Source organism: Gopherus flavomarginatus, chromosome 24 (assembly GCF_025201925.1).
Source record: "Gopherus flavomarginatus isolate rGopFla2 chromosome 24, rGopFla2.mat.asm, whole genome shotgun sequence".
In the NCBI taxonomy this organism is placed as follows: Eukaryota; Metazoa; Chordata; order Testudines; family Testudinidae; genus Gopherus; species Gopherus flavomarginatus.
The window spans coordinates 11116567-11139044 of record NC_066640.1 but is presented as its reverse complement, the minus strand read 5'-3'; the positions used below and the strand labels follow the sequence as shown (position 1 = coordinate 11139044).

The 22478-nt window shown below is 52.5% G+C and overlaps 1 protein-coding gene across 1 annotated transcript; it reads right to left on the bottom strand.

The window, feature by feature from the left end:
• Positions 1 to 1376: 1376 nt before the first annotated feature.
• On the bottom strand, positions 1377 to 21498 carry MISP (mitotic spindle positioning). The gene is made up of 5 exons (XM_050934115.1): positions 21308 to 21498; positions 7145 to 9383; positions 5562 to 5779; positions 4497 to 4535; positions 1377 to 2030 (listed from the first exon to the last, which is right to left on the bottom strand). The coding sequence occupies exons 1-5, from the start codon at positions 21365 to 21367 to the stop codon at positions 1941 to 1943; spliced, it is 2646 nt and encodes an 881-aa protein (XP_050790072.1). The 5' UTR covers positions 21368 to 21498; the 3' UTR covers positions 1377 to 1940.
• Positions 21499 to 22478: the final 980 nt, after the last annotated feature.

Here is a 22478-nt window from a genome sequence, read left to right as displayed (position 1 = left end):
GTTGCAAGGTATTTATATGCCTGATATGCTAAACATTCATATGTCCCCTTTATGCTTCGGCCACCCTCCCAGAGGACATGCTTCTCTGCTGATGATGCACGTTAAAAAAAATGCTTTAATTAAATTCGTGACCGAACACCTTGGGGGAGAATTGTATGTCTCCTGTTCTGTTTTACTTGAATTTCATATTATAGCAGTCTTGGATGATGACCCAGCACATGTTCGTTTTAAAACACTTTCACAGCAGATTTCACAAAACACAAAGAAGGTACCAATGTGAGATTTCTAAAGATAGCTCCAGCAGTCGACCCAAAGTTTAAGAATCTCAAGTGCCATCCGAAATCTGAGAGGGATGAGGTGTAAAGCATGATTTCGGAAGTCTTAAAAGAGCAACACTCTGATTCAGAAACTACAGAACCCAAACCACCAAAAATGAAAATCAACCTTCTGCTGGTGGCATCTGACTCGGATGATGAAAATGAACATGCATCAGTCTGCTCTGCGTTGGATTGTTATCGAGCAGAACCTGTCATCAGCATGGACGCATGTCCTCTGGAATGGTGGTTGAAGTATGCAGGGACATATGAATCTTTAGCATATCTGGCACATCAATATTTTGCGATGCCAGCTGCAACAATGCAATGTGAATGCCTGTTCTCACTTTCAGGTGACATTGTAAACAAGAAGCCAGCAGCATTATCTCCTGCAAATTGTAACCAAACTTGTTTGCCTGAGTGATTGGCCGAACAAGAAGTAGGAGTGGACTTGTAGGCTCTAAAATTTTATATTGTTTTATTTTTGAATGCAGTGATTTTTTGTACGTAATTCTACATTTGAAAGTTCAACTTTCATGATAAAGAAGTCGCACTACAGTGCTTGTAGGAGATGAATTGAAAAATGCTATTTCCTTTGTTTTTTACAGTGCAAATATTAGTAATCAAAAATAAGTATCATGTGAGCACTTTACACTTTGTATTCTGTGTTGTAATTGAAATCAATACATTTGAAAACGTAGAAAACATCCAAAAATATTTAAAGAAACAGTATTCTATTATTGTTGAACCGCGATTCATTGCGCAATTCATTCTTTTTAATCGCTCGACAGCCCTGCTTAGTATCCTGAGGTTTGCTTATATTTTCCCACTCCTGTGAGTGGGGCAGCACCTCTGCTTTTTGAATGCCTTGGGCCAGACACAAAGAGGCCTCCTGGGAATTCCTATTTACCCCTTCCTCCAGGAAAGCTTGTCCCTGCAGTTCAAGGGCTTTCCCCTACTTTTCCCTCCCCTCCCCTCATTCTCCCTAAACACACGCACACTTTCAAATCCCCAACACAACTTCACCTGAACATCTCTACTGACAAGACAGGCTGCGAAGAGTGAGGAGAGGTATGACTCTTTAATAAATTATTAGCAAAATAAACAACAGCATTAATATATATATTTTATATAGCACTGCATCTCCGCAGATCATATCAGCTTCTCCTCTGGTTCCCATTTCGAAGCTTGTGAAGATCCAAAGCCATCTCTCTGTCAAGGGAAGTTCTAATGGCGTGGTAGCTAAGCACCTAAAGACAGCTTCAGAAATAACTTCTTTTGCCAGCCATGGGGACACAGCTCGGAGTTAAATTACAGTCCGCGTTTCATTTCATCTAGCCTGTATCTACTTGCAGAGAAGATTAAACTAAAGTGATCCATTTCGCCACCTTAAAAATATTCCTTTGGCGGGTGGGGATAAAAGCACAAGCTAAAATTTTTAAACAGTCGTCTTTTTAGATTGAAACATATGCAATTTTCAGAAGTCCTTGAGTCTTAACAATCATCACGTGGAGAAACGATTGGATGATTTGTACTTAGCAGAGATTGAATCCAAAGCGGAATAAATGTAAATACAAAGCAACGTCTGGCAAGGTCACTGCTCTTCCCTTGGCTGCGAGAGCTTCATCAGGCATTATCTTTGTTGAAGAACTGTCCTGATTCCCAGCGTTTGGCCATGGCATTCTTGTGGCGAGTCACTCTGGTGCTTTCTAAAATCTAAAATTAAACGCAAAATTATAGACTGATGCCTATGCACTGGCTTTTTATTTTTATAAGACCGTGTTTGTTCCTTAACCTTCCCTTCCTCCCACCCTCTCCACCCTCCCCCCAAAATCTCAGGCCTAACATTTTCAGCAGCACACACTGATCTGAATTGTCTTAAGTTCTGAGTGCTCAGTTTGACACATTTCTGTCTTGATTTCAGAAGAGTTGACCATCCACAGCTTATGGAAAATGTGACTCGTGGTGACTCAAGTTGGGCACTTGAGAATTAAGTTGGAGGCTGCTTTTAAAAAGTCCCAACATCAGGCCCTTACAGAGGAAGGTGGAGATAAGGTAGCCAGGCCTGCCCCCATTGAAATCAGTGGGAGTTTTGCTTTTGAAGCAGGCATATCTGCCAGACTGACCGGCTAGTTACACATTTCTACATCCATAGGGTTAATCACAATAATTTCCCACCCTGCTATTAACTGTTACTGCACAGGGCAGATGGACTGACAGCAAGTGAGGTCAGAATAATTGTGACTGTATCTATAAACCTCTGGACACTGTAGTGTCTAAGCTTTTCACACTCTAATGTATTTATCATCCCAACACCCCCTATGAGGCAGGGCAGTGCTATTATCCCTGTTTTACAGATGTGGAACTAAGGCAAAATGAGACTAAGTGACTTGACCAAGGTCATGCAGGAAGTCTGTGGCAGAGAAGGAAATTTACTCCGAGTCTCATTTAATTATTTCCCTGCCATTGTGAGGGCCTCAGGCACTGATGCACCTCAGCTCCTCCTTCTCTGCTTGTGGCACATAACAGTCTAGTCTCCTGTAAGCTCTAATACTTTGGCCTCATTTCGATTGTTGGGTTAGTGTGCTGGTGTTGGTGTTGGCCTGTGATATACAGGAGTTTAGACAAGATGATCTAGTGGACCACGCTGGCTTTAAACTCCATGACTCCCAAGTTGCAGGCTGCTAACCACCGGACGGTCCTTCCTCTTCTTTTCTGGGAGCGTTCGCCCTTGGATGTGTCTCTGTCAGCCCACTCCTCTCTCCCATGAGGCCCCTCTCTCATCTTTCTTGCCTAAGTGCTGTGTTTAGTCAGACCAGTTCAGCTGTTTGAAGATGCTCTTTAGTAATCAATGAAGTTTGGAGAAGAATTTTCCATCCCCAGCAGAGACCAGCTCTCTGCAACATTCCAGCGTACATCAGGCCTAAGCCACTGCGTGGACAGGCACCGAACATTAGAGGCCTGGTTCACTGCTGCCCAGAACCTTGCGCCATCTCTGACCAGGGCCAGCCAGAGGATTCAGGGGGCCTGGGGTCTTTTGCAGTGGGGGGCCCCTGCCGTCGAATTGCTGACGAAGACCCGCCCTGAGACCCGCCACCAAAGTGCCGGAAGGATCCCCCACCGCGGGTCTTTGGGGCACTTCGGTGGCGGGTCCCAGAGCAGACGGACCCCCGACCACCGAATTGCTGACAACTACCCGGAGCGGAAGAAGTGAAGGACCCTGCTCCAGGGGCCCCAAAAAAATCTCATGGGGGCCCCTTCGGGGCCCAGGGGCTGGGGCAAATTGCCCCTCTTGCCCCCATCTCTAGGTGGCCCTGTCTCTGACACCAGTGGCCGATGGGTATAATCTGCTACTATTCTGGCTGAGTAGCCCTTTACATCCCTTTGGCACAGATGTCAACAACAGCACAAGGTGCAGAGTAGCAGAGACTCAACGCCCTGTCTGTTTCGGGCATATTTCAGTAAAGTTCCTTTTCCATCGGATGACTTGAAACTTCAGGAATTTAACATGGTGCCTTTGCGATGCATGCCCAAGAGGACCAAGAAATGAAGGCTCCCCACAGCCTGAGCTCACAAAACTAAACCTAGGGTTGGATTGAGACTCAGATCAGGACTTCTCAAAGTCGTTCAGAGACCCGGACTCGGCCAAGAAGGCTCTCGGCCTCCGGGGGCTGGATTCCCATTTGATGTTCCCCAATGCTGAAGGATATTTGGATCGGGCCTATTTCTAATGAACTCACTGCTAGTGTTAACCCACTGGAGTTTCCCTTCACCCCAGCTGAGGCTGGCTCCTAGCACAGTCTGACCTTGGAGTGAGAGACTGGCTAGAAAAAAAACTTCTATTCTATTCCTCTCACAATGGAATAACTTCCTCCATGCAAAGCCAGCGAAGCAGCTACACTACGCAAGGAGAGGCTGTTAACCCTTTCCCTGCCCTTTGCATTCCACAGCCACACACGGAGGTGCCCTGACAGTTCTTTCCTGAAGTGCCTGTTGGAGCGGGACCTGACATTCGGAGGCCAGCTCAGTGATTGGAATCTTCCTGGCTAGAAGGGGCTGTGGAAATGAGTGTCGGAGAAATGCAGACGTGGTCTGGACCAAGTGGATATTTGGGGGGAGGGAGGCAGGTCTGAGAAGACAGGGGAAGTCCAGAGGCAAGGCTTAAGCGTCTGATGTATTTACCTCTGCGTTGACGTCATCGCTTGCTTCAATGCTCGCATACTGCAAGAGGGGGAAAAAAGGGTCAGACGAAAGGAGCACAGACCCCACCCACTGCCAGCCCTCCCAAAGTGGGTGGGGAGGAACAGGGCCAAGGCAGAGATCCAGCTGCAGAGCTCGCTGGGTGTGGAGGAGAACCCACACCGCCGCATTGGCTAAGGGTGTGTTGACACTGCCATCAGAGGCGTGACTGCAGCATGCATGGACGTAGCCAAGCTAGCTCTGATCTAGCTCTGATTTAGTTGGGGTTGGGCCTGCTTTGAGCAGGGGGTTGGACTAGATCCCTTCTGGAGGTCCCTTCCAACCTGGATATTCTTAGGGTGACCAGATAGCAAGTGTGAAAAATCGGGGCAGGAGGTGGGGGGTAATAGGAGCCTCTATAAGAAAAAGCCCCAAATATCGAAACTGTCCTTATAAAATCGGGACATCTGGTCACCCTAGATAGTCTATGATTCTACCTAGCTCCAAAAACAACAGGACTGATGATGTGGCAGCATTGGTACAAGCCCACCCAGCCCCTTGGGGACGTAGTCAAGCGGCTAGCCCAGACTGCCACAGTTTCATTGCTATTGCTAGCGAAATCAAAGCTAGCGTGGGTAGGTCTCCATGTGCAATCACCCCTCTGATTGTGGCACAGACAGACCCTCAGGCAGCGCAGCTGCTGCACCATCTAGCCAGCCTCCCTCCCTGCGTGATATGGGCACCCGCAGGCCCAGGAAGTAGGCAGGTTTCACAGGCAGGGAGCTGAGCTGAGTCACACCCAGGGAATCCACAGCAGAGCCCGGAACAGAACCCAGGTCACCGAAGCTCTGGTCTGGTGCCTTAACCTACAACTTTTCCAACCATCCAAGTGGCAGATAAAATAGGGCAGCATGGGAGGCTCAGCCTCTCCTCTCACAGTCAGCACCACACGCAACGGTGACAAAATTTCATTGCCTTTTATACCTGACCAACTGCACGGCCATGCTTCCCACACCCAGCCCACTGCTAGAACGTGCCTGTGATCCAGGCCGGCCCTGGGGCGCTCACCTTCCTGTCCTCCTTCAGCTTCAGCTTCTTCTTCTCGTCCCACGGGGGCCCCGTGGGACCGTCATGGGCTGTTTCAGAGGCGTGTCTGCCTGTGTAGCCCTGATAGGGACTGGGCACCTTAGGTGGAGAGGCCGACCCCGGCGTCCCTGACTGGTGCGAGGCAGGGACAGAGACGGCAGATTCAGTCATCCAGTAGCTGTCAGCGATGCCTGAGACGGCTTAAAGAGAAAGATACACGTGCAAAGGGAGCAGATACCGGGGATGCGTTTTCAGAGGTCTCTGGGCCCATAGGATATAAAAAACAGGAGCAAGGTCTCAGGAGTTTTCCTTTGGTCTGGGCCCAGAGTTCAGAACCGCACCTGAACACCCCCAGCTTCCAGAGGAGTCCTGGGTGGATGTTCTTGCTCTGACCCATCTCTAATTCTATTAAGACCGTCCACTATGCTTTCTCCACCCCAGCACAGCCTCCGCCCAGGCAATCTGGGCTGGATCCAAAGCCCACTGAAATCGACAGAAAGACTCTCAGACGTCAGTGGGTTTTGGATCGAGCCGCTCTGTGCTGCAGGAATGGAATCCCTGCCTAAGGAGGATTAAGTGTAGTAGCGACACCAGGCATTGTTTGCTAACAGGATCCTACTGGAGAGCCGAGCAAGTCCTTGCAGGGAGGAGTTTCTTTGCCCCCGCCCCCCCTTCTCAGGGATGTTTGCCCCAGAAGTGTGAGGGGACATGGCATTTTTAACCTTTACTCTGTTTGTTTGCTCGCAGCTGGGCAGTTTGCAAGCCGTGACTGGATTCCCAGGGGTGTGGGAGGCTGACACCGGAGAGGAATGAGCAAACAGGGGAAGGTGCCCTGGCGTGGCATCTGCCTGAGTCAGACCAGGAGGCGTCCTTGGGGAGATGCGTGTTCGCCGGAGATGGGGCTTGAGCCATGAACTTTGGTTCTGGAATTGACTTTGACTTTGAATTCAAACGTGGGAAGTGGGGGGTGGGGGTGGGGTAAGGGAACAAGGATCTGGGGTCCCAGTTTGGGCCCAGAGCTTAACCCCTTGTGAGCCCTTCTCTTAGGCTGCAGGCTCCTTGGATATCCATTGAGGGGAAAACTCCTCTCTGCTCAGGGGGCCAGCACCACCTCTGTGCACCATCTAAAGCCTAAAGGCCTGGTTCTCAGTTACTCCATTCCTGGGCTTAGGACAAGGATGGGAGGTGGGGAGGTGAGATAGGCTGGTTGTGCTCCCCCAATTCTGGGGCTGTGCAGGGACCTGCCCAATGGTTCCCATGGTCCCCTAGGGGCCTCTGGAAGCACATAATAGCTCTTGGCCATGGCTCCACCTGCTACACTGGGAACTGGGCCAGCCGGAGAGGTCGCCTGAGTGTGTTCAGGGGGCAATAATCCTCCTGGGGCTGTTTCCGCTCACTCTAAGGCCCCCTTATACAGCCAGAGCAGATAAAAGGGGCCCTACTGTCACCAAGAATCCCAGGACATAAGGACATTAGTGATGCACAGGACTCACGCTGGCCCTCTGCAGGGGGGTGAATGTCACCCAGGGGAGGGAAGCCCCATAGTTCTGTCTCTCTCGCCTCACCTGAACTCTGAGATGAAAGCTGAGGCTGGAAGCCCTTCTCCCAGGCAGAGCTGTCATTGCTGGCTGGAGAGAAGCTGTCAGTCAGCAGCCTGTGCCTCCGCTGTTCCTGCAGCTCCTGTTCCCTCTGCAGAGCATTCCGGATCTCCTCCTTGATCAGCCAAGATGTCTGGGGCTTGCACTTCTTCAGGGTATACTGGTCCTCCTGGGTGCCCGTTAGCTCCAGCATTTTTTCCTTTCCGAGCAGGCCTTGTGTCCCCTGCTCAGTCACAAAGGAGATCTTGGGTTTCCAGAACGGAGTGGCAAAGTATTCCTTGTGCACCCTGACCCTCTCCTCCGGACTTGGTGTGGAATCTGCCCTCTCTGTAGTGCTGGGGCGCCTTGCCCCGAAGGAATCCTCATCCACCAATTTGCTGCAGCTGCCAGACGGCTGATTGCATGACAGCAGCTCATCCGCCATGTTTCCCTTATTGGTGTTTAGCGTAGAATATGGCTGATAAACCTGGAAGCTTATTAGATTCACGTTGTGGTTAGGGACTCTCTTTCCATCTGTGGTGCTCTCTGTGGGGCCGAAGCTGCCACCCATGGCTTGCTGTACTGCAAATTTGCCGTTCAGGGGCCCTGTTAGATCCTCTGATTTCTTTGCAAACGCTGTTTTGTGTGGGGCAGGGGAGGCATCCTCCTGCTCAAACACTTTCTTGCGCTCACCCAGTTCCTGCTGCGTCCCCTTATCATACATCCCCAGTAGCTTCCCTTCCTTCTTCAGATCTTCTTCCCGCTTGGTTTCCTGCTCGATCTCCCTCTGGACGTAGAAGGAAACACGGCCTTTGTCTTTCACTTTCCTGGAGGAAAATAGACATGTGGAGAGGAGGGGCTTGGTCTGGATTTCCACCAGCTCATTGCTGCTAGTCTGTCTCTGGATCCCTCTCTCTTTCCGTAGGCTTTCCTCCCTCTCCATTGCCAAGCGGATTTCCCGTTCAATGGGCGTCTCATTCTTGGCCTTCAGCTCTTTGGCGGGATCCTGGTTGCTGGCTTTGAAATCCAGCTGATTGTCGAAGACCTCATTGGACATGCTTCCATCGCTAATGTAACCTGCGCTGGACTCATTGGACATTTCACCCAAGCCGGAGTCCAGGTCATCTCTGGAAGATGCTTTGGTCAAGCTGGCCATTCTCCCATTGGGCTCTTCCCTTTCTATACCAGCCGTTTTGGGAGCATACAGCTCCTCAGCCATGGGTGACTTGTACACCACATCATACCCGTTGATCTCTCTCTGGCTGGGTGCGTTGGCATCGTCATAGTCCATAAACATCTTCACCACAGCCTCAGCGCTGTGCCACTCTCCCTCACAGGCGTTCTGAATTGATTCTGGCTTTGGAGACATAACTTGCTGCCTCGGGCTGAAGAGGACGCGCGGGTTAGTCTTTTCCAGCGTGAGGAACTGTTGCCGGGCAGCGGCAAAGTTGATCTGCTCACTGTCTATGTTTTCAGGGTCGACGGGCGTCCTCACTTGCACTGGGGAAGGGCTATCAAAGCAAAGGGCAAAGCTGGTGGCATAGCCTCCTCCTTGCTTAGCCTCATGCCTACCAGCTGAGCCTGTGCTTAGAGAATCCAGCTCCTCCATGGAATTCCGCTTCTCAGCCACGGTGGAGCTTCTCCTCACCACCTGGCTTTGGATGACCTTCTTCCTCTCCTCTTTGAGTTCTTTTGCTTTCTCGGGGGAGATGTCCAAATGGGTGAGCGGGTAATTCAGGTCTTCTTCATCATCCGAGTACAGCTTGGATGGCTTCCTCTCCTCTCTATAAGCCCTGACATCATACAACATCCCCGACTTCACGAGCTCTAGTTTGGACTCTCTGTCTGGAGGTGGAGTCCAGAGATCCCTTCCAGCAGCCAGGGAGTTTGTTGCTAATTCAGATCTGTCTTCTGGCAGATAGCTGGGTCTCCAGTCGTGGCCAGTTTCAGCCTTCTGGTTGCCCTGGCTGTAGGGAGCAAACACGTCATCACTGCTCTTGGCTCTCAGTTCTGCAGACAAGCTGGCTTGGTGAGTGTTGCATTCAGGAGTTGTGTGAGGGATATGGAAGATCAGGTTTCTGGTGACTCTGTCCATTTCCTGGGGCGATTCCTCAGTCAACTCTTCAGAAGCGTCTTCCTGGACTCTGAGCTGCAGTTCACCTGTGGGGTTAATCGCGGGGTCCTCATACACCTGAAGGCCTTCTGCATGAAAGACGTTTTGCTGTCCCTAAAGCAGGAGAGAAGTCACATGTTAGAGAGAAACACAAGGAGCAGAAGTCACAAATGAGTATGAAAATGCTGCTTGTTCTCCTGACACCAGTGTTCCATTCTGATCCCAGAGTTACTCCTCTGCTGATCAGTAGCTGATGTCCAGGGCCCTGCAGGTCAGCTTCCTAGTGGCGGCAAAATCAGCAATGCAGAATATGGATCTATTCTAAGTGTAACTTGTCTTATTTACACATATACAGCAGTTCCCAAACAGAGGTGGTCAAAGAGCATGCAGGGCAATCCTCCAGGAATCTCAACTCAATACTAATGTCTGCTTCCCCGGGAGCAACTCTGCATCAAGAATTGCCTAAAATCAGAGTCCACAGCAGGCAGCAAATTCTTGTGCTGCTCTCACAGCCCCTTCTCTCCTGAAGCTGTCCCTACACAAAAACCTTGCATAAGCCAAAACTAACAACAACACTGCATATCTTCTTAAGACTCAAAACTTGCTCGTACACTCAGAACTTGGAACAGCGCCACCTGGTGACAGCTGCTGTAACCCACATAATGCTGTGGAAGGCATTTTGGGGCACCATATCATGAAAACATATTGAGGAAGTGGCTGGTGTGTATGTAGCATCACTGCCTTCTACTGGAGAGAATCAGGACTGCTCAACTATGTGTCATAGGCCCTGCATTGCTGGCACAAGGGATTCTCCTTTAGCTCAGTGCTACAGACCTGTGTGTCTGGAGCAGGAGGATCTGAGTTCTACTTCTGTAAAGTTCTCTGTGGCTGTGGTGCTTAGCACAATGATTATGTTAGCCCATGGGTGCGTTATGAACACAGGATGTTTAGAAATCATAGAATCATAGACTTTAAGGTCAGAAGGGACCATTATGATCATCTAGTCTGACCTCCTGCACAATGCAGGCAACAGAATCTCACCAGGGGAGGGGATCATATTTAGAGAAGACCTAGGCGGGGAAAGACAACCAAACTCAGACAGCAAAGGGGAATGAAACTGTGAATGGAAAACACATGTCATTTAGCGTTCACATTTTGTAGCTCTCCCAGATTTCCCCCTCTCAAGCTGGGGAAAGATAAGTGCCAGCAACTAGGATATATATTTGAAATGATCGAAAGGGTGCGGATCATAAACACAGTTCAACGGCTCATAAAATGCAATGAACTTTAACCCAAGTATCGTGCAAAACAGAAATAAATTCCAGCCCTTGACCTTGGCTTTTATACCTTCTCATGCCAGTTGTTCATTATGAAACCTGCTGAAGGTGGCGACAGCAGCAGGAGAGTCTATGCTGATCCTCCGATGACTGTAAACCAGTTACCTCCTTTGTCATTGGAGGAGATATATTGATTGCATCCTGGGCTGGTTAGTGGAGCACAGAGTTCTCAGGGGTGGGGTGCTCTATGGATATCTACGCACTGCGTTCATTTATGTATTGGGGTGTGGCTGGGATTCCAATGTATCTATGTAATGAGCCTTGCCACACACGTTAGCAGGAATTAAACTGTTCAGCACCAAAAATAGAGTTCTCCATTTGAGCTAAAGGGGGCGCTCCATCCAGGGGTAGTAAGTAGCCAGCTGGTATAGTAGCTGGGGACACTAGAAGGAGACATGATTACATGTATCAAGTAAAACCCTGATTCAGTGCCCACTGACGTTAATAGAAATAGCTTCAGGAGGTTTTGCATCAGGCTCAAAGTAAGTATATTGCACCTTGAACATAAGAAGAACATAAGAGCAGCCGTACTGGGTCACCTAGGGTGACCAGACAGCAAGTGTGAAAAATTGGGACAGGGGGTAGGGGGTAATAGACATCTATATAAGAAAAAGCCCCAAATATTGGGAGTCTCCCTATAAAATCAGGACATCTGGTCACCCTAGGGTCACCCCAAAGGTCCATTGAGCCCAGTATCCTGTCTTCCAACAGTGGCCAATGCCAGGTATCCCAGAGGGAATGACCAGAACAAGGAATCATCAAGTGATCCATCCCCCATCACCTATTCCCAGCTTCTGGCAAACAGAGGCTAGGGACACCATCCCAGCCCATCCTGGCTAATAGCCATTGAAGGACCTGTCCTCCATGAAATATCTCGTTCTTTTTTGAACCCTGTTATAGTCTTGGCCTTCACAACATCTCTTCACAACTTTGACTAAAGGTTCATGGGCTCTTAACGCAGTAGCGTAGCTGGGGAGGGGCGGCGGCTGCTTCCCCACCAAGCACAAGTGGCACCTTTTTAATTTTACTCACCCAGGAGCAAAAAAAAAAGTTGCCACCCACTGTGGTGCTTTTACTGATGGGGGCGGCGCTCTGGGTCTTCAGCAGCATTTCAGTGGCGGGCCCTTCACTAGCTCTGGGTGTCTTCGGCGGCACTGAAGCTTCATCGCTGAAGTACCACCAAAGACCCGTGGAGTGAGTGAAGGTCCCGCCACCGAAGTACCGTCGAAGACCCGCGGAGCAAGTGAAGGTCCTGCCGCCAAAGTACCGCCAAAGACCTGCGGAGCGAGTGAAGGTCCCGCCGCCGAAGTACTGCCGAAGACCCGGAGCGCCACTCCATCCGTAAAAGCGCCGCAGCGAGTGGCACCTTTTTTTTTTCTCACTCCCCCTGTTCCCTCCACCTGGCTACACCCCTGTCTTGACACCATCAGAGACCCTTACGGTCATCTAGTGTGACCAGCTGTATAACCCAAGCCAGAGAAACTCACCCAGAAACTCCTGGAAAGATACCCTGTCTTGATATAAAGACTTCAAGCACTGGAGGATTCCCCAGCGCCATAGGTCAGTTGTTTCAATGATTAGTGCCCCTCACTTTAAAATATTTCCACTTATTTCGGGCCTGCAGCTTCAACTTCCAACCACTGAATCTTGTAATGCCTTGTACAGCTCAATGAAAGGGCTCTGATGCGGCCGCATCTCTCCTAGCTGTGACGTTGCTGCGGTCAGTAATATGGTGTCAGCTGCTAAGGCTAGACATTGCATGGGGTTTAACCATGTCAAGCACGAAGAAGCAACAAGCCTCATGTTTGAGTTATGTGAGGGACGGGTCTGCCAGCCACTAGAGAACTTTGCACAGCCGTTCCTCTCGGGAGCTGAGTGCTTTACAAATACAGCTGGAGGTTAGGTAAATATTATGACACCCCATTTTATAGTGGGGGAAATAGATTGACAGATTAGCGCAAGATACTAGGGTATAGAATGGAACCCAGGATGCCTCAGCTCTTGCTCGAACCACTAGACCCCTCTCTCCTCCCAGAACGGAGTCTCGCTCCAAATCACTACCCTCCATTCTCTTCCCTGAAGGGGAACCCAGGAGTCCTGACTCCCAGTCCCTTACTCTAACTACAACACCCCCTCTCTGGCAATGGTAGCTGCAGCCCTTCCTACTGCGTGACTGGTGCAGGACATCTGCTCCGAGCAGAAGACTCCCTGGAGCTATTTCAGACTCATTCAGAAGCCATTTCTGCAAAGCTTCTGGGAAGCCCCTGCCCCCAGGTGAAAGGGTCAAATTCAGCACCTGGAGAAAGCTGGGGCAATGCACTGGCACCAAAGCCACCTCTGCTTCTAGCAGGTCTGAATGGCTCCCATAGGCTTTTCACTGCACGGATACTGACCTGCTTAGAGAGTCCCTAGGTCAGCAGGTGTAAGGTGATTGACTCCAGGGATGGATTGGGCCCGTTGTGCCGAAATCCAATGGAGCTGCAGTTCCCAAGAGTTTATGCGCCGCTGAATTCTTATATGACTCTCTCATTTCATACCGGCGGGTAATTATCCTTCCTTTATAGCGCCTGACTCTACGGAGATTGGAAACTTATCACCCACCTGCAGCTTATCTCCTGTCCAGGGGTCAGAAGTCCCTGCTGGGAGTGGCTTTGCTGTTGTGGAATGTGGGTGGGTGTCAGCTCAGGACACGTCATTGTACACGCCACGTTCCTCCAACGGCCTTGCCACGGAGTGAGCAGCCAGCTGGAGCAGGCACCTGGAGCGGGAACGTTTTCCAAAGCCCAGAGCCTCAGTGGGAAGTGTGCGGGAGTCAAACGCTTCAATCCCTTTGAGGATCTGCACCTCAGGGGGTAAAGTCCTGTTGAAAGTCAAGGGGACTCCAAAGCGGGCCTTTGAAAACATTCCCCACTGTTGCAATGCAGTTTTGGATGGGAAAGGACCAGAGGGACTAGTGATTTGGGGTGCTCAGCGTTAGACATGTTAAAGGAGCCCGATTACCAGACAGCACTCAGCAGATCAGGCCCCTGTAAGGTGTCTGAAGTTGGGCACTTGGAGTCCCGAATCTCTTTTGAAAATCTTGGTCCACGGGCAACGTGGCCAAGGGGGTGAGACATGGCAGGAAATATGTTCTGCCTAGTTCTACCACAGACCTGCTGGCTGGCTGCGCACAAGTCACGTCCCAGCTGAGTGCCTCAGTCTCCCCATCTGTAAAATGGGGATAATGAGACTTAACCATCTTTCTGAAGTGCTGCGAGGTCTACGAAGGGAAGCCTCAACAAAGAGCATGAGAGTTTTATGCTGCTTCTGGCTCCTTGCTTCTGGCTTTTGTGCAGTGGGGTGGGCAGGCAGGAAATATGTCCCTGTATGATCTCCTACCCAGGATTCACGCACAGCTCCCCATATGTCACACCTGCACGGGAGCCACACATGCAGCACTCTGTGCTTTGAGAGGGGACAATGTCACAACCATACTCCTGGCCTGCACCCTCTACAGCCCCTGAATGAATGGTCAGGTTCCTAAGCTCCCTGCCCCACTCCCAGGGAGCCCGGGGAACGGCGCATGAGAAGAAGCACTAACCCTTGGATGGATAGTCATGATCCAGTACCTACGTCCGAGGAAGGCCCATGCCCACCTCCATTGTCTTTGGAAGCAACAGGGCTCTTTGCTAGTCCTGCCAGATTTCTCAATGACAGAGGGAGGAACATTGTGAGGGGAGCTGATCAAGCAAAGGATTGGGGGCAGGGGGCTGAGGGAGGGATATGAGTTATGCTTACAGTAAGGGACAGTGGCACCAGGACTCCTGGGTTCTATTCTCGGCTCTTCCTATGAGAAGAGAGGAGGAGAGGGGAGGGGACAGACAGCGAATGGGAGTCTGGTGATGCTAAGAGTGGGATTCGGCAGCAGATGGTGGGATTCCCCAAGGAAGGTCCCCCTCACCCTGGGGATTCCCGCAGTGGTCACTGGGTAGCATTGTGGCTCCAAACAGGGCTGAAAGAGGAGTCTCTCTGGAGAGCACTAAAGCAGGTGGCTGGGGATGGGAAGATTTGGGGCAAGCCTCTGCTAGTCAGGGGCGGCTCCAGGCCCCAGCCGGTCGTCGGGAGGGCGGCAGGTAGGGTGCCTTCGGCGGCGTGCCTGCGAGAGGTCCACCGGAGCCGGGAACTGGCGAGCGGCAGAGCGCCACCCGCGGCATGACGCCATGCTTGGGGCGGTGAAATGTCTAGAGCTGGCCCTGCTGCTAGTTGTGGGGTTCACTGCCCTGGAGTTTGGGGGGGCAGAATGAGCGGAGCACTGGCGGCCTAGGCGAGAAGGAGGGAGGGGATGAGAGACCATGAACAGGAGCCCACAGACCAAATCATACCCCCTCAGTGGGAGAATTTGGTACAGCCTAGAGGGAGGGAATCCCTGCCTGGCGGTGACCCTGCTGTCTGGGGAAACTCTCATCTTCTGGCCAGGGCAGAGTCACACCGTGCTACATAACGCATGGGTGCTGGGCAAAAACAGGGTGTCAATCCCAGTGCAGCTGGACCCAGCCCCCACCACTGTATGCCCAGTGACTCACCCCTTGCAGCTTCACAGGAGAGCTGGGGCACAGCAGGATGGGCAGAGGTGGGTGCAGCTGTGAGTCATGGAACGCTTAGGAGCATTAGAGATTGTGGCTTCTCATATTTAAAGGGCCTCCTGTCACAGGGCCAGTTTCTCTTACAGCACATTCCTCGCCATCGCTCCTGGCCACACCAGCCCCAGGATGCCCGGTCCCCATCGCTCCGGGCCGCGCCAGCCCCAGGATGCCCAGTCCCCATCGCTCCGGGCCGTGCCAGCCCCAGGATGCCCGGTCCCCATCGCTCTGGGCCGCACCAGCCCCAGGACACCCGGTGCTCATCGCTCTGGGCTGCTCCGGCCCCAGGACGCCTGGTCCCCATCACTCCGGGCCACGCCGGCCCCAGGACGCCCGGTCCGCATCGCTCTGGGCCGTGCTGGCCCCAACAACCCAGTCTCCATCGCTCTGGGCTGCGCCGGCCCCAGGACACCCAGTGCCCATCGCTCTGGGCTGCACTGGCCCCCCCCACACTCAGCCCACAGCAGCCCCCACTCTCTGTAATAATTTTCTCAGCAATGTATTGTTGCCAGCAACATGGACAAGAAAAGCAAGACCTGAACTGCTGCTTCCCAAGCCTGGGAGAGAAACCAAGGAGACAGTGGGGCAAAACCCAGCCCTTCCCAGACCTGCTCCCTACTGCCCTCTTCTCCTGTCCTGCAGCTCCTGGTCGGTAGAATGACTGCAAGGAGAGGCCAGAAGTAGCCCCGTCCCCTCGTTCCTGGGGAGGGACGAGCAGGGGGCGACCCGGCAGAGAGCTGGCATTTCTGTAGCGTCCATGAACTGCTCAGGGTCTGCCCTGCGAATATTAGAAATGGCACCAAACTCCCTGGGGCCATTGCTCAGAGCAAGTGCTGCACATGCTAGTACCCAACAGTCCCTGCGGCCTTTGGCTGTATTACCCAGAACCACCTGGGCCTACTGCCCATACACAACACTGCATCTTGTATTACCCAGCAGCCCCCGGTCCCTCCCCAGACTGAACACCACCTGCTCTTCACAAACACAGCTGGCGCGGTTCTTGCTCCTTTTATGCGTGAACACTGACCAAAGCATACACACAGAGCACCCCCAGGCATCTGTACACAGACACTCACACCCACAGGTGCACACACACACACAGACACAAACGTGCATAAGCACACACCCAGACCCGTTTGCACACACGTGAGCATTTTCACACACACTGGACTGGTGTACAGACGACGCACGCAGTACAGTGTAAGCGTTGGCGTCTCCTGGCTACAAGCACTATAGAAGAGCTAGGCTGTATTACTAGTAGCAGTAGAACGTTATACAGGAGCTGCAAAGTCTATTGAGGCCCCACCCCGATCCAGCCCTCCCACCCCACCCAGAGCACAATGCACGTACTGTCAAAAGGACCCTCCAGCACGGGCGTTCCAGTTCCCCATGGAGACCTCTTAGGGGGCATCCGGCTGGGCTGGTGTTTGTGAACCAGCGTGTTTTTGAACTACGTAGGTATGGGTTGGGGGTAGGGTGGGATGACGCTGCCGGAGCTGCCAGGAGACCACGGGCTGCATTGCCCTGATAAGCTCCTGGCCCCAAGTCAGTGGAGGAATTCCAAGAATTCGCCTTGGCTCACTGTTGGAGGCAAACGGTTGCTGAACGCAAGGCTAGTGCCCTGCTCCCTCCCCCAACGTGCACCTCATCGTGATGACCTGCACTTTGCAGCACCCTGGAACTATCAGGCTGTTGAGTTACTGCAGGGATTCACCGAGCAGGAGCCAGGGCCACAGGCCCAGCCCTTCTCCTGCAGGCCTCGCATTGGCGGCGTCGAGAGGTGGCTTTCAATCCTTTGTCCTGCAGCCTGGAATGCACTGAGCCATCTGCTGGGCAAACTACTCCCAGCCCTGTCAGAGACACGGGCACCAAGATTTATGCCATCCCTTACCATCCATCACCTTCTCTGTCAGCAGCAAACTAGCCCCTCTTAGATCCCGACCCTAGCAAAGCCCTAGATCTGAACCATCCTGGCATTTGAGGGAAATCTTGTGGCTAAAATACTTTCCCTACCTCTGCCACAGGTTTGCCTTGTGACTTTGGGTTAGTCCCCTCCCCTCTCTGGGCCTCAGTTTCCCCATCTGTATAAAAGGGAAGATGATGCTGACCCATTGCACAAGTAGGGTTGTGAGCATGAGTTCATCAGTGCAATACAGCGCATTGCCCAAACCAAGTGCCACATTCTCTATTACCCAGCAGCCTCTGGGGCCATTGCCCAGCCAAGCACCACATCCTCTATTACTTAGCAGCCCCTGTGGCCACTGTCCAACCAAGTGCTACATTCTCTCTATGTAAAGTGCTTGGAGCTTCGCCGACACACGGCACCGGCACCGGAGAAGGACGACGGTTGTTTGGATCCAAAGCTGGATCTGGAATTTGCCACCTGCACCCTTGTAACTGTCACCTGTGTAATATAAATTGCCCAAAGGCTGGGAGATCATACAGCTCATTGCCACATCAGCCAGTGCGTGGGAGATGCCAGAACAAAGGCCCAACACCTCAGCATGGTAGTCAGAGCTTCTTGCCTGTGGCTTATTGCTGAGGAGGAAGCAAATTCCTGGAAAGGGCAGGACTATGCCCAAGAGCCCTTGAAGGGTACCAAACTGGCCTTCCTTAGCAAACACTTCAGGAGGAGGTGGGTTCAGGCACGAGCATTGTCCTGTTTACATTATGGGCGTCTCCCCCCTGCCAGGATTCCTCCCATCCCAGCTGTGTATTACGTCTGATAACCCAAGTGTTTGCTCCTGCATAGCTGAGATGGGAGCTCTCGCCAACGCATGGTACCTAGCCCCTGACCACTCAGCTCAACAGCTGCAAAGCCTCCTGGGAGAAGGCTTATCCCTCGGGAGTCTCTCACTGGCTGCCTTGGTGCTCCCAGCCCATGCCATCCTGGGGATCTTGGGAATCAAACTCTAGCCTCTCTTGCCTCCCCCTAGGATGGTGCATTAACTCAGAAGCCTCCCCCGGGACTGGCGCTGTCACCAACACCCTGCTCTGCCAAGGACCAGTTGGCAGGAGGTGCTTCTGGGCAGCTCGTACTAAACCGCGGCAACAAATCACGTCTCCTGGAGGCAAGTCCTGCAAGGGGAAAGGGGAAGTCAGACTAAGGGGAAAGGCCTCCCCTTTCCACAGGCATGCTGATGCTCGTTCTCTGCAGAGGACCCCTGTGCATCCTCCATCTGACGAGCCAGCGGCAGGCGCAGGAGCAGGGGGTGTTCTCTGGCATCCTTTAAGTTCCCGGGTTGGGGGAAAGCCTCATGAAGCTCATAGCACCACCTCTGGAAGTGCTGTCTAGCGCAGTAAACGGCAGCACCACATGTCGTCTTCCACTTGACAGTGGCACCAGCCAAAGCGCCTCCTGCTACATAGCGCGGCTGCCGGATACTGCCGTCCGGGGCCCCCTCCTGACAACGGCACATTGCTTTGACCCCTTTAAGGCCGGCCCCACCACTGTGCTTCTCCCTGGCCAGAGAAGCCCCACGTTTTAATGCCTTCGGGGCCAGGGGCTGTCCAAGTGGCTTGGTGTTTCTTAGCAGCTGATCCGTGGTGGTTCTGTGGCCTCTTCTGTTGCTTTATAATTATGATTATTATTATTACTTAGTATTTTTATTACTCTGGCACCTAAGAGCCCAGCCAGGTGCCAGGTGCTGCACAAACACCGAACAAAAATCCCGTCCCTGTTTTGATTTCCTGCCCCATTTGGAAGCTGAACAAGAGAGGGGAAAAGCCGCTCCCCACGGGGGCATTGCAGAGGAAAGGGAAAACAGCAAGTTCAGACCAGTGCCGGGCACGCCTCACCCTCTGCTGGGCCCTGGCCTCTCCCCCAGCCAGGCTAGGGAGACGCTGCTGAGCATCGAAGTGGTGTCTCAGCAGAGAGACAGGGCCAAAGCTCTTCTCAGTGTGTGTAAATGAGAGCAACTGGGCATGAGAGAGCGACACCGCGATGCCCCCTCCCCAGCCAATGCCCCCCCCATCACTTCCTACAACGCGCCCAGAGCGCCCAGCACTGCTGCCGGCGTCAGATTTAGGCGTCGCTCCCGGGCTAGGATCCCCGCTCACAGCAGAATCCAGCCTCTCCTTTTCATTTTAAAGCATTTTGCCTGGGAGAAACAATGCCGAAACCCTAGATCGGGGCTTGTTTACTGAGCTGTAGTTGAAAATCCCAGGTGTTTTGGGCAGGCTCACGCCCTGTGACTGACCAGCTCTGCTGTGAGCCCAGTGGAAAAACACTCCCCCCTCCCAGGTCTCACCCAGCTCGGGGAGGGTTTTTTTAGTGAGTGTCGCTCTTGTTTTTCACTGGGGCTTTTCCTGTCTACCTGGCCAGTGCATCTGAGTTGAGAGAGCTGTCCAGAGCGGTCACAATGGAGCACTCTGGGATAGCTCCTGGAAGCCAATACCGTTGAACTGTGTCCACACTACCCTAAATTCGACCCGGCGATGTCGATTTCAGCACTAATCCCCTCATCGGGGAGGAGTACAGAAATCGATTTCAGGAGCCCTTTAAATCGACAAAAATGGCTTTGTCGTGTGGACAGGTGCCAGTTAAATCGATCTAACACTGCTAAATTGGACCTAAACCCGTAGTGTAGACCAGGGCTCAGGCTCCAGTGTGCAGAAGCAGATGTGTTCTGGGCAGGGAGCATGGGATCTAGCTCCCAATGGATCCGAAACAAAGTCCACTGTCTGTTAACAAAGGCAAGAAAGATACCGCACGCTCAGGACGAGGGTGTGTCTAGTTCTAAATCAGGCGCTGAGATTTCTTGTACCCCTTAGCAGGTGTCACCGATGCTCTGAGTCTCAGAGCCCTGGGGTGTGTCACAGAACGCTGCTAGTGGCTGCTGGACATTTCAGACAGCTTTAGGGAGAGCGCAGCTACTTAACACAGCAAGTGAGTGCAGGCAGAGGACACCTCCCAACTGCTGAGTGTTTCACAGAAGGGCAGACAGAAGGTACCTGGTGTGTGGCTGAATACAGCAGGTGAATGCGGGTGGAAGGTTCCTGCTGCCCTGGTGAGCGTGCCAGCGGAGTCTGGGTAGAACACACCTGCAGCCGGTAAGTCCAGGAAGGACGCACCCATTATGCTGCATTGCTCCAGAGAGGCGATTGAGGCTCTCACATCCCTCTGATATGAGTGGGATGTTGATGTTCACATAGTCCTGATCCCAGCAGGGCTCCCTGCACGGGAGGTGCTCCTGCACGGACAACCAGCTCTCCTCTTACACCAGCAGCTTCCAGGGGAGCGGTGAACTAACCAGTCTGTCTGATGACAGCCAGGGTCACTTGGAGGTAACAACAGCTGATGTAGAATGTAGCCAAGCACTGGGCCAGCACAGGAATGAACAATGAAATCCTGATTTCCAGTCCCCTGCTTAACCTGCTAGAGAACACTCACCAAGAATGGAACCCAGGAGTCCTGGCTCCCAGTCTGAACCCCGGAGGGTGCACTCTTTCCCAGAGATGGGACTAGAAAACACAGGCATCCTGGCTTCCGTTTCCCCCCTTTTCTAATCACTAACCCAGGGGTCGGCAACCTTTCAGAAGTGCTGGGCCGAGTCTTCATTTATTCACTCTGATTTAAGGTTTCGTGTGCCGGTCATACATGTTAACGTTTTTAGAAGGTCTTGTTCTATAAGTCTATAATATAGAACTAAACTATTGTTGTATGTAAAGGAAATAAGATTTTTAAAATGTTTAAAAAGCTTCATTTAAAATTAAATTCAAATGCAGAGCCCCCCAGACCAGTGGCCAGGACCCGGGCAGTGTGAGTGCCACTGAAAATCAGGTCGCGTGCTGCCTTCGGCACACGTGCCATAGGTTGCCTACCCCTGCACTAAACTCTATACTGTACTCAAGAACTGAACAGAACCCAGGACCAGGAACAGAACCCAGGAGTCCAGATCCCCAGCCTAACCCTAGGGCACACTCCAGCCCAGGGATGGAAAGGCTGTAGGACCCAGGAGTCCTGGCTCACAGTTCCATCTCCCCCCTGCTCTAATCACTAGGTCACACAGCCTCCTCTTAGCACCAGGGGTGAAAATTCACATGAAGAAACAGCCTAAGAATCTATCACCATTGTGCTTACCTGTGCCCTGGGCTCCAGGGTGGCACAGAGGACTTGCCATGGTGGGGTGTATTTAAACATCTTCTCTCACCCCTGGAATCACAGCTTGTGCTAGGAAGGCTGCCCCGTGGCACACAATGCCGGGTCCAAGGCGAAAAAGCCGAAGTCCAGGGCAGACCCTCGGCTATCAGTCTGATTGTGATGAGGCTCCCAGCCTCTGCAGGTTACCACGATCCATCAGCACGTAGGACTGATTGGAGCAGAAAGAGAAAGGGGATTTAGTCTGTTTACACCCGGCTGGGGAGCGACCAGTTATTCTGGAGCCAATCCCAGCTGGCGAGCGCTCCTCCTTCCACTTCCTCTCTAGGCGCTGCAGGGAGCTGGCTGCACCCTCTTAAGCAAGAGCCGCATGACACTCAGCAGGAATGGGGAAGGCAGGTGTGGGTCATGGGGGGGGAGAGGAAAAGCCAGGTGAACCTTATGGTTGCCTACTCCCTTCCCTTGTGCTTCTGAGCTCCCATCCAGTTCTCTGAGCCGCCGCTCATCCGGTTGGGCATCACCACCAGTTTGCCTGCTTAAGGGTGTGTGTGTGTCTCTCTCTTTCTCTCTCTCACACACACACACACACACACACACACACACACACACACACACACACACACACACACACTCCCTTGGGCTTACACAACTCCCTGGGAAACCTGGACCCCAGATTGCCATCTCCAAAGGCAGCAGGCGGGTGGCACTAATGCCACAGAGTGTCCCTGGGAGAGGTGAACTGGCTGCAGGGGGCAGGCGGGACAGGGAAACAGAGGGAAGTGCTGGGACTGCCTCATCTGGTTGCCCCGGGGTCAGGGGACAAGGGGCTCCAGGCATTAGACCTGGAGGAGGCGTCACTTACACCTGTTTCTTGTGCATGGTTCTGTGGCAGGCCATGTTCCATGTGAGCCCGCAGGCCCCTGGAAGGATGGACTGACAATTGGGCTCCCATGCGGCTGTGTCTAACAGGGGCTCAGCTGGCTCTCCCATGCCTAGATCCTGGGGAGGGTTTAGGGCTTATGTGCTTTAACAGGGTGTCTGTGCAGAGGAACGCCCAGCTAGCTTTTGGGCGAAGGCGCGGCACAGTTTCTGATCCGTCCCCTGTACAGGGATAGACTAACAGGTCTTTCCCAGCCCTCAGTGGCGTGATCCT

What these genes read in the sequence shown, in the direction of transcription:
- MISP (XM_050934115.1), bottom strand. Translation starts at nt 21,367, where the DNA reads ATGTTTAAATACACCCCACCATGGCAAGTCCTCTGTGCCACCCTGGAG. An exon ending in CCCTGGAGCCCAGGGCACAG is followed by an intron (nt 9,384 to 21,307) that starts GTAAGCACAATG and finishes CTCCTGCTTTAG; the next exon opens with GGACAGCAAAACGTCTTTCA. An exon ending in AGCTGAAGGAGGACAGGAAG is followed by an intron (nt 4,536 to 5,561) that starts GTGAGCGCCCCA and finishes CCCCTCTTGCAG; the next exon opens with TATGCGAGCATTGAAGCAAG.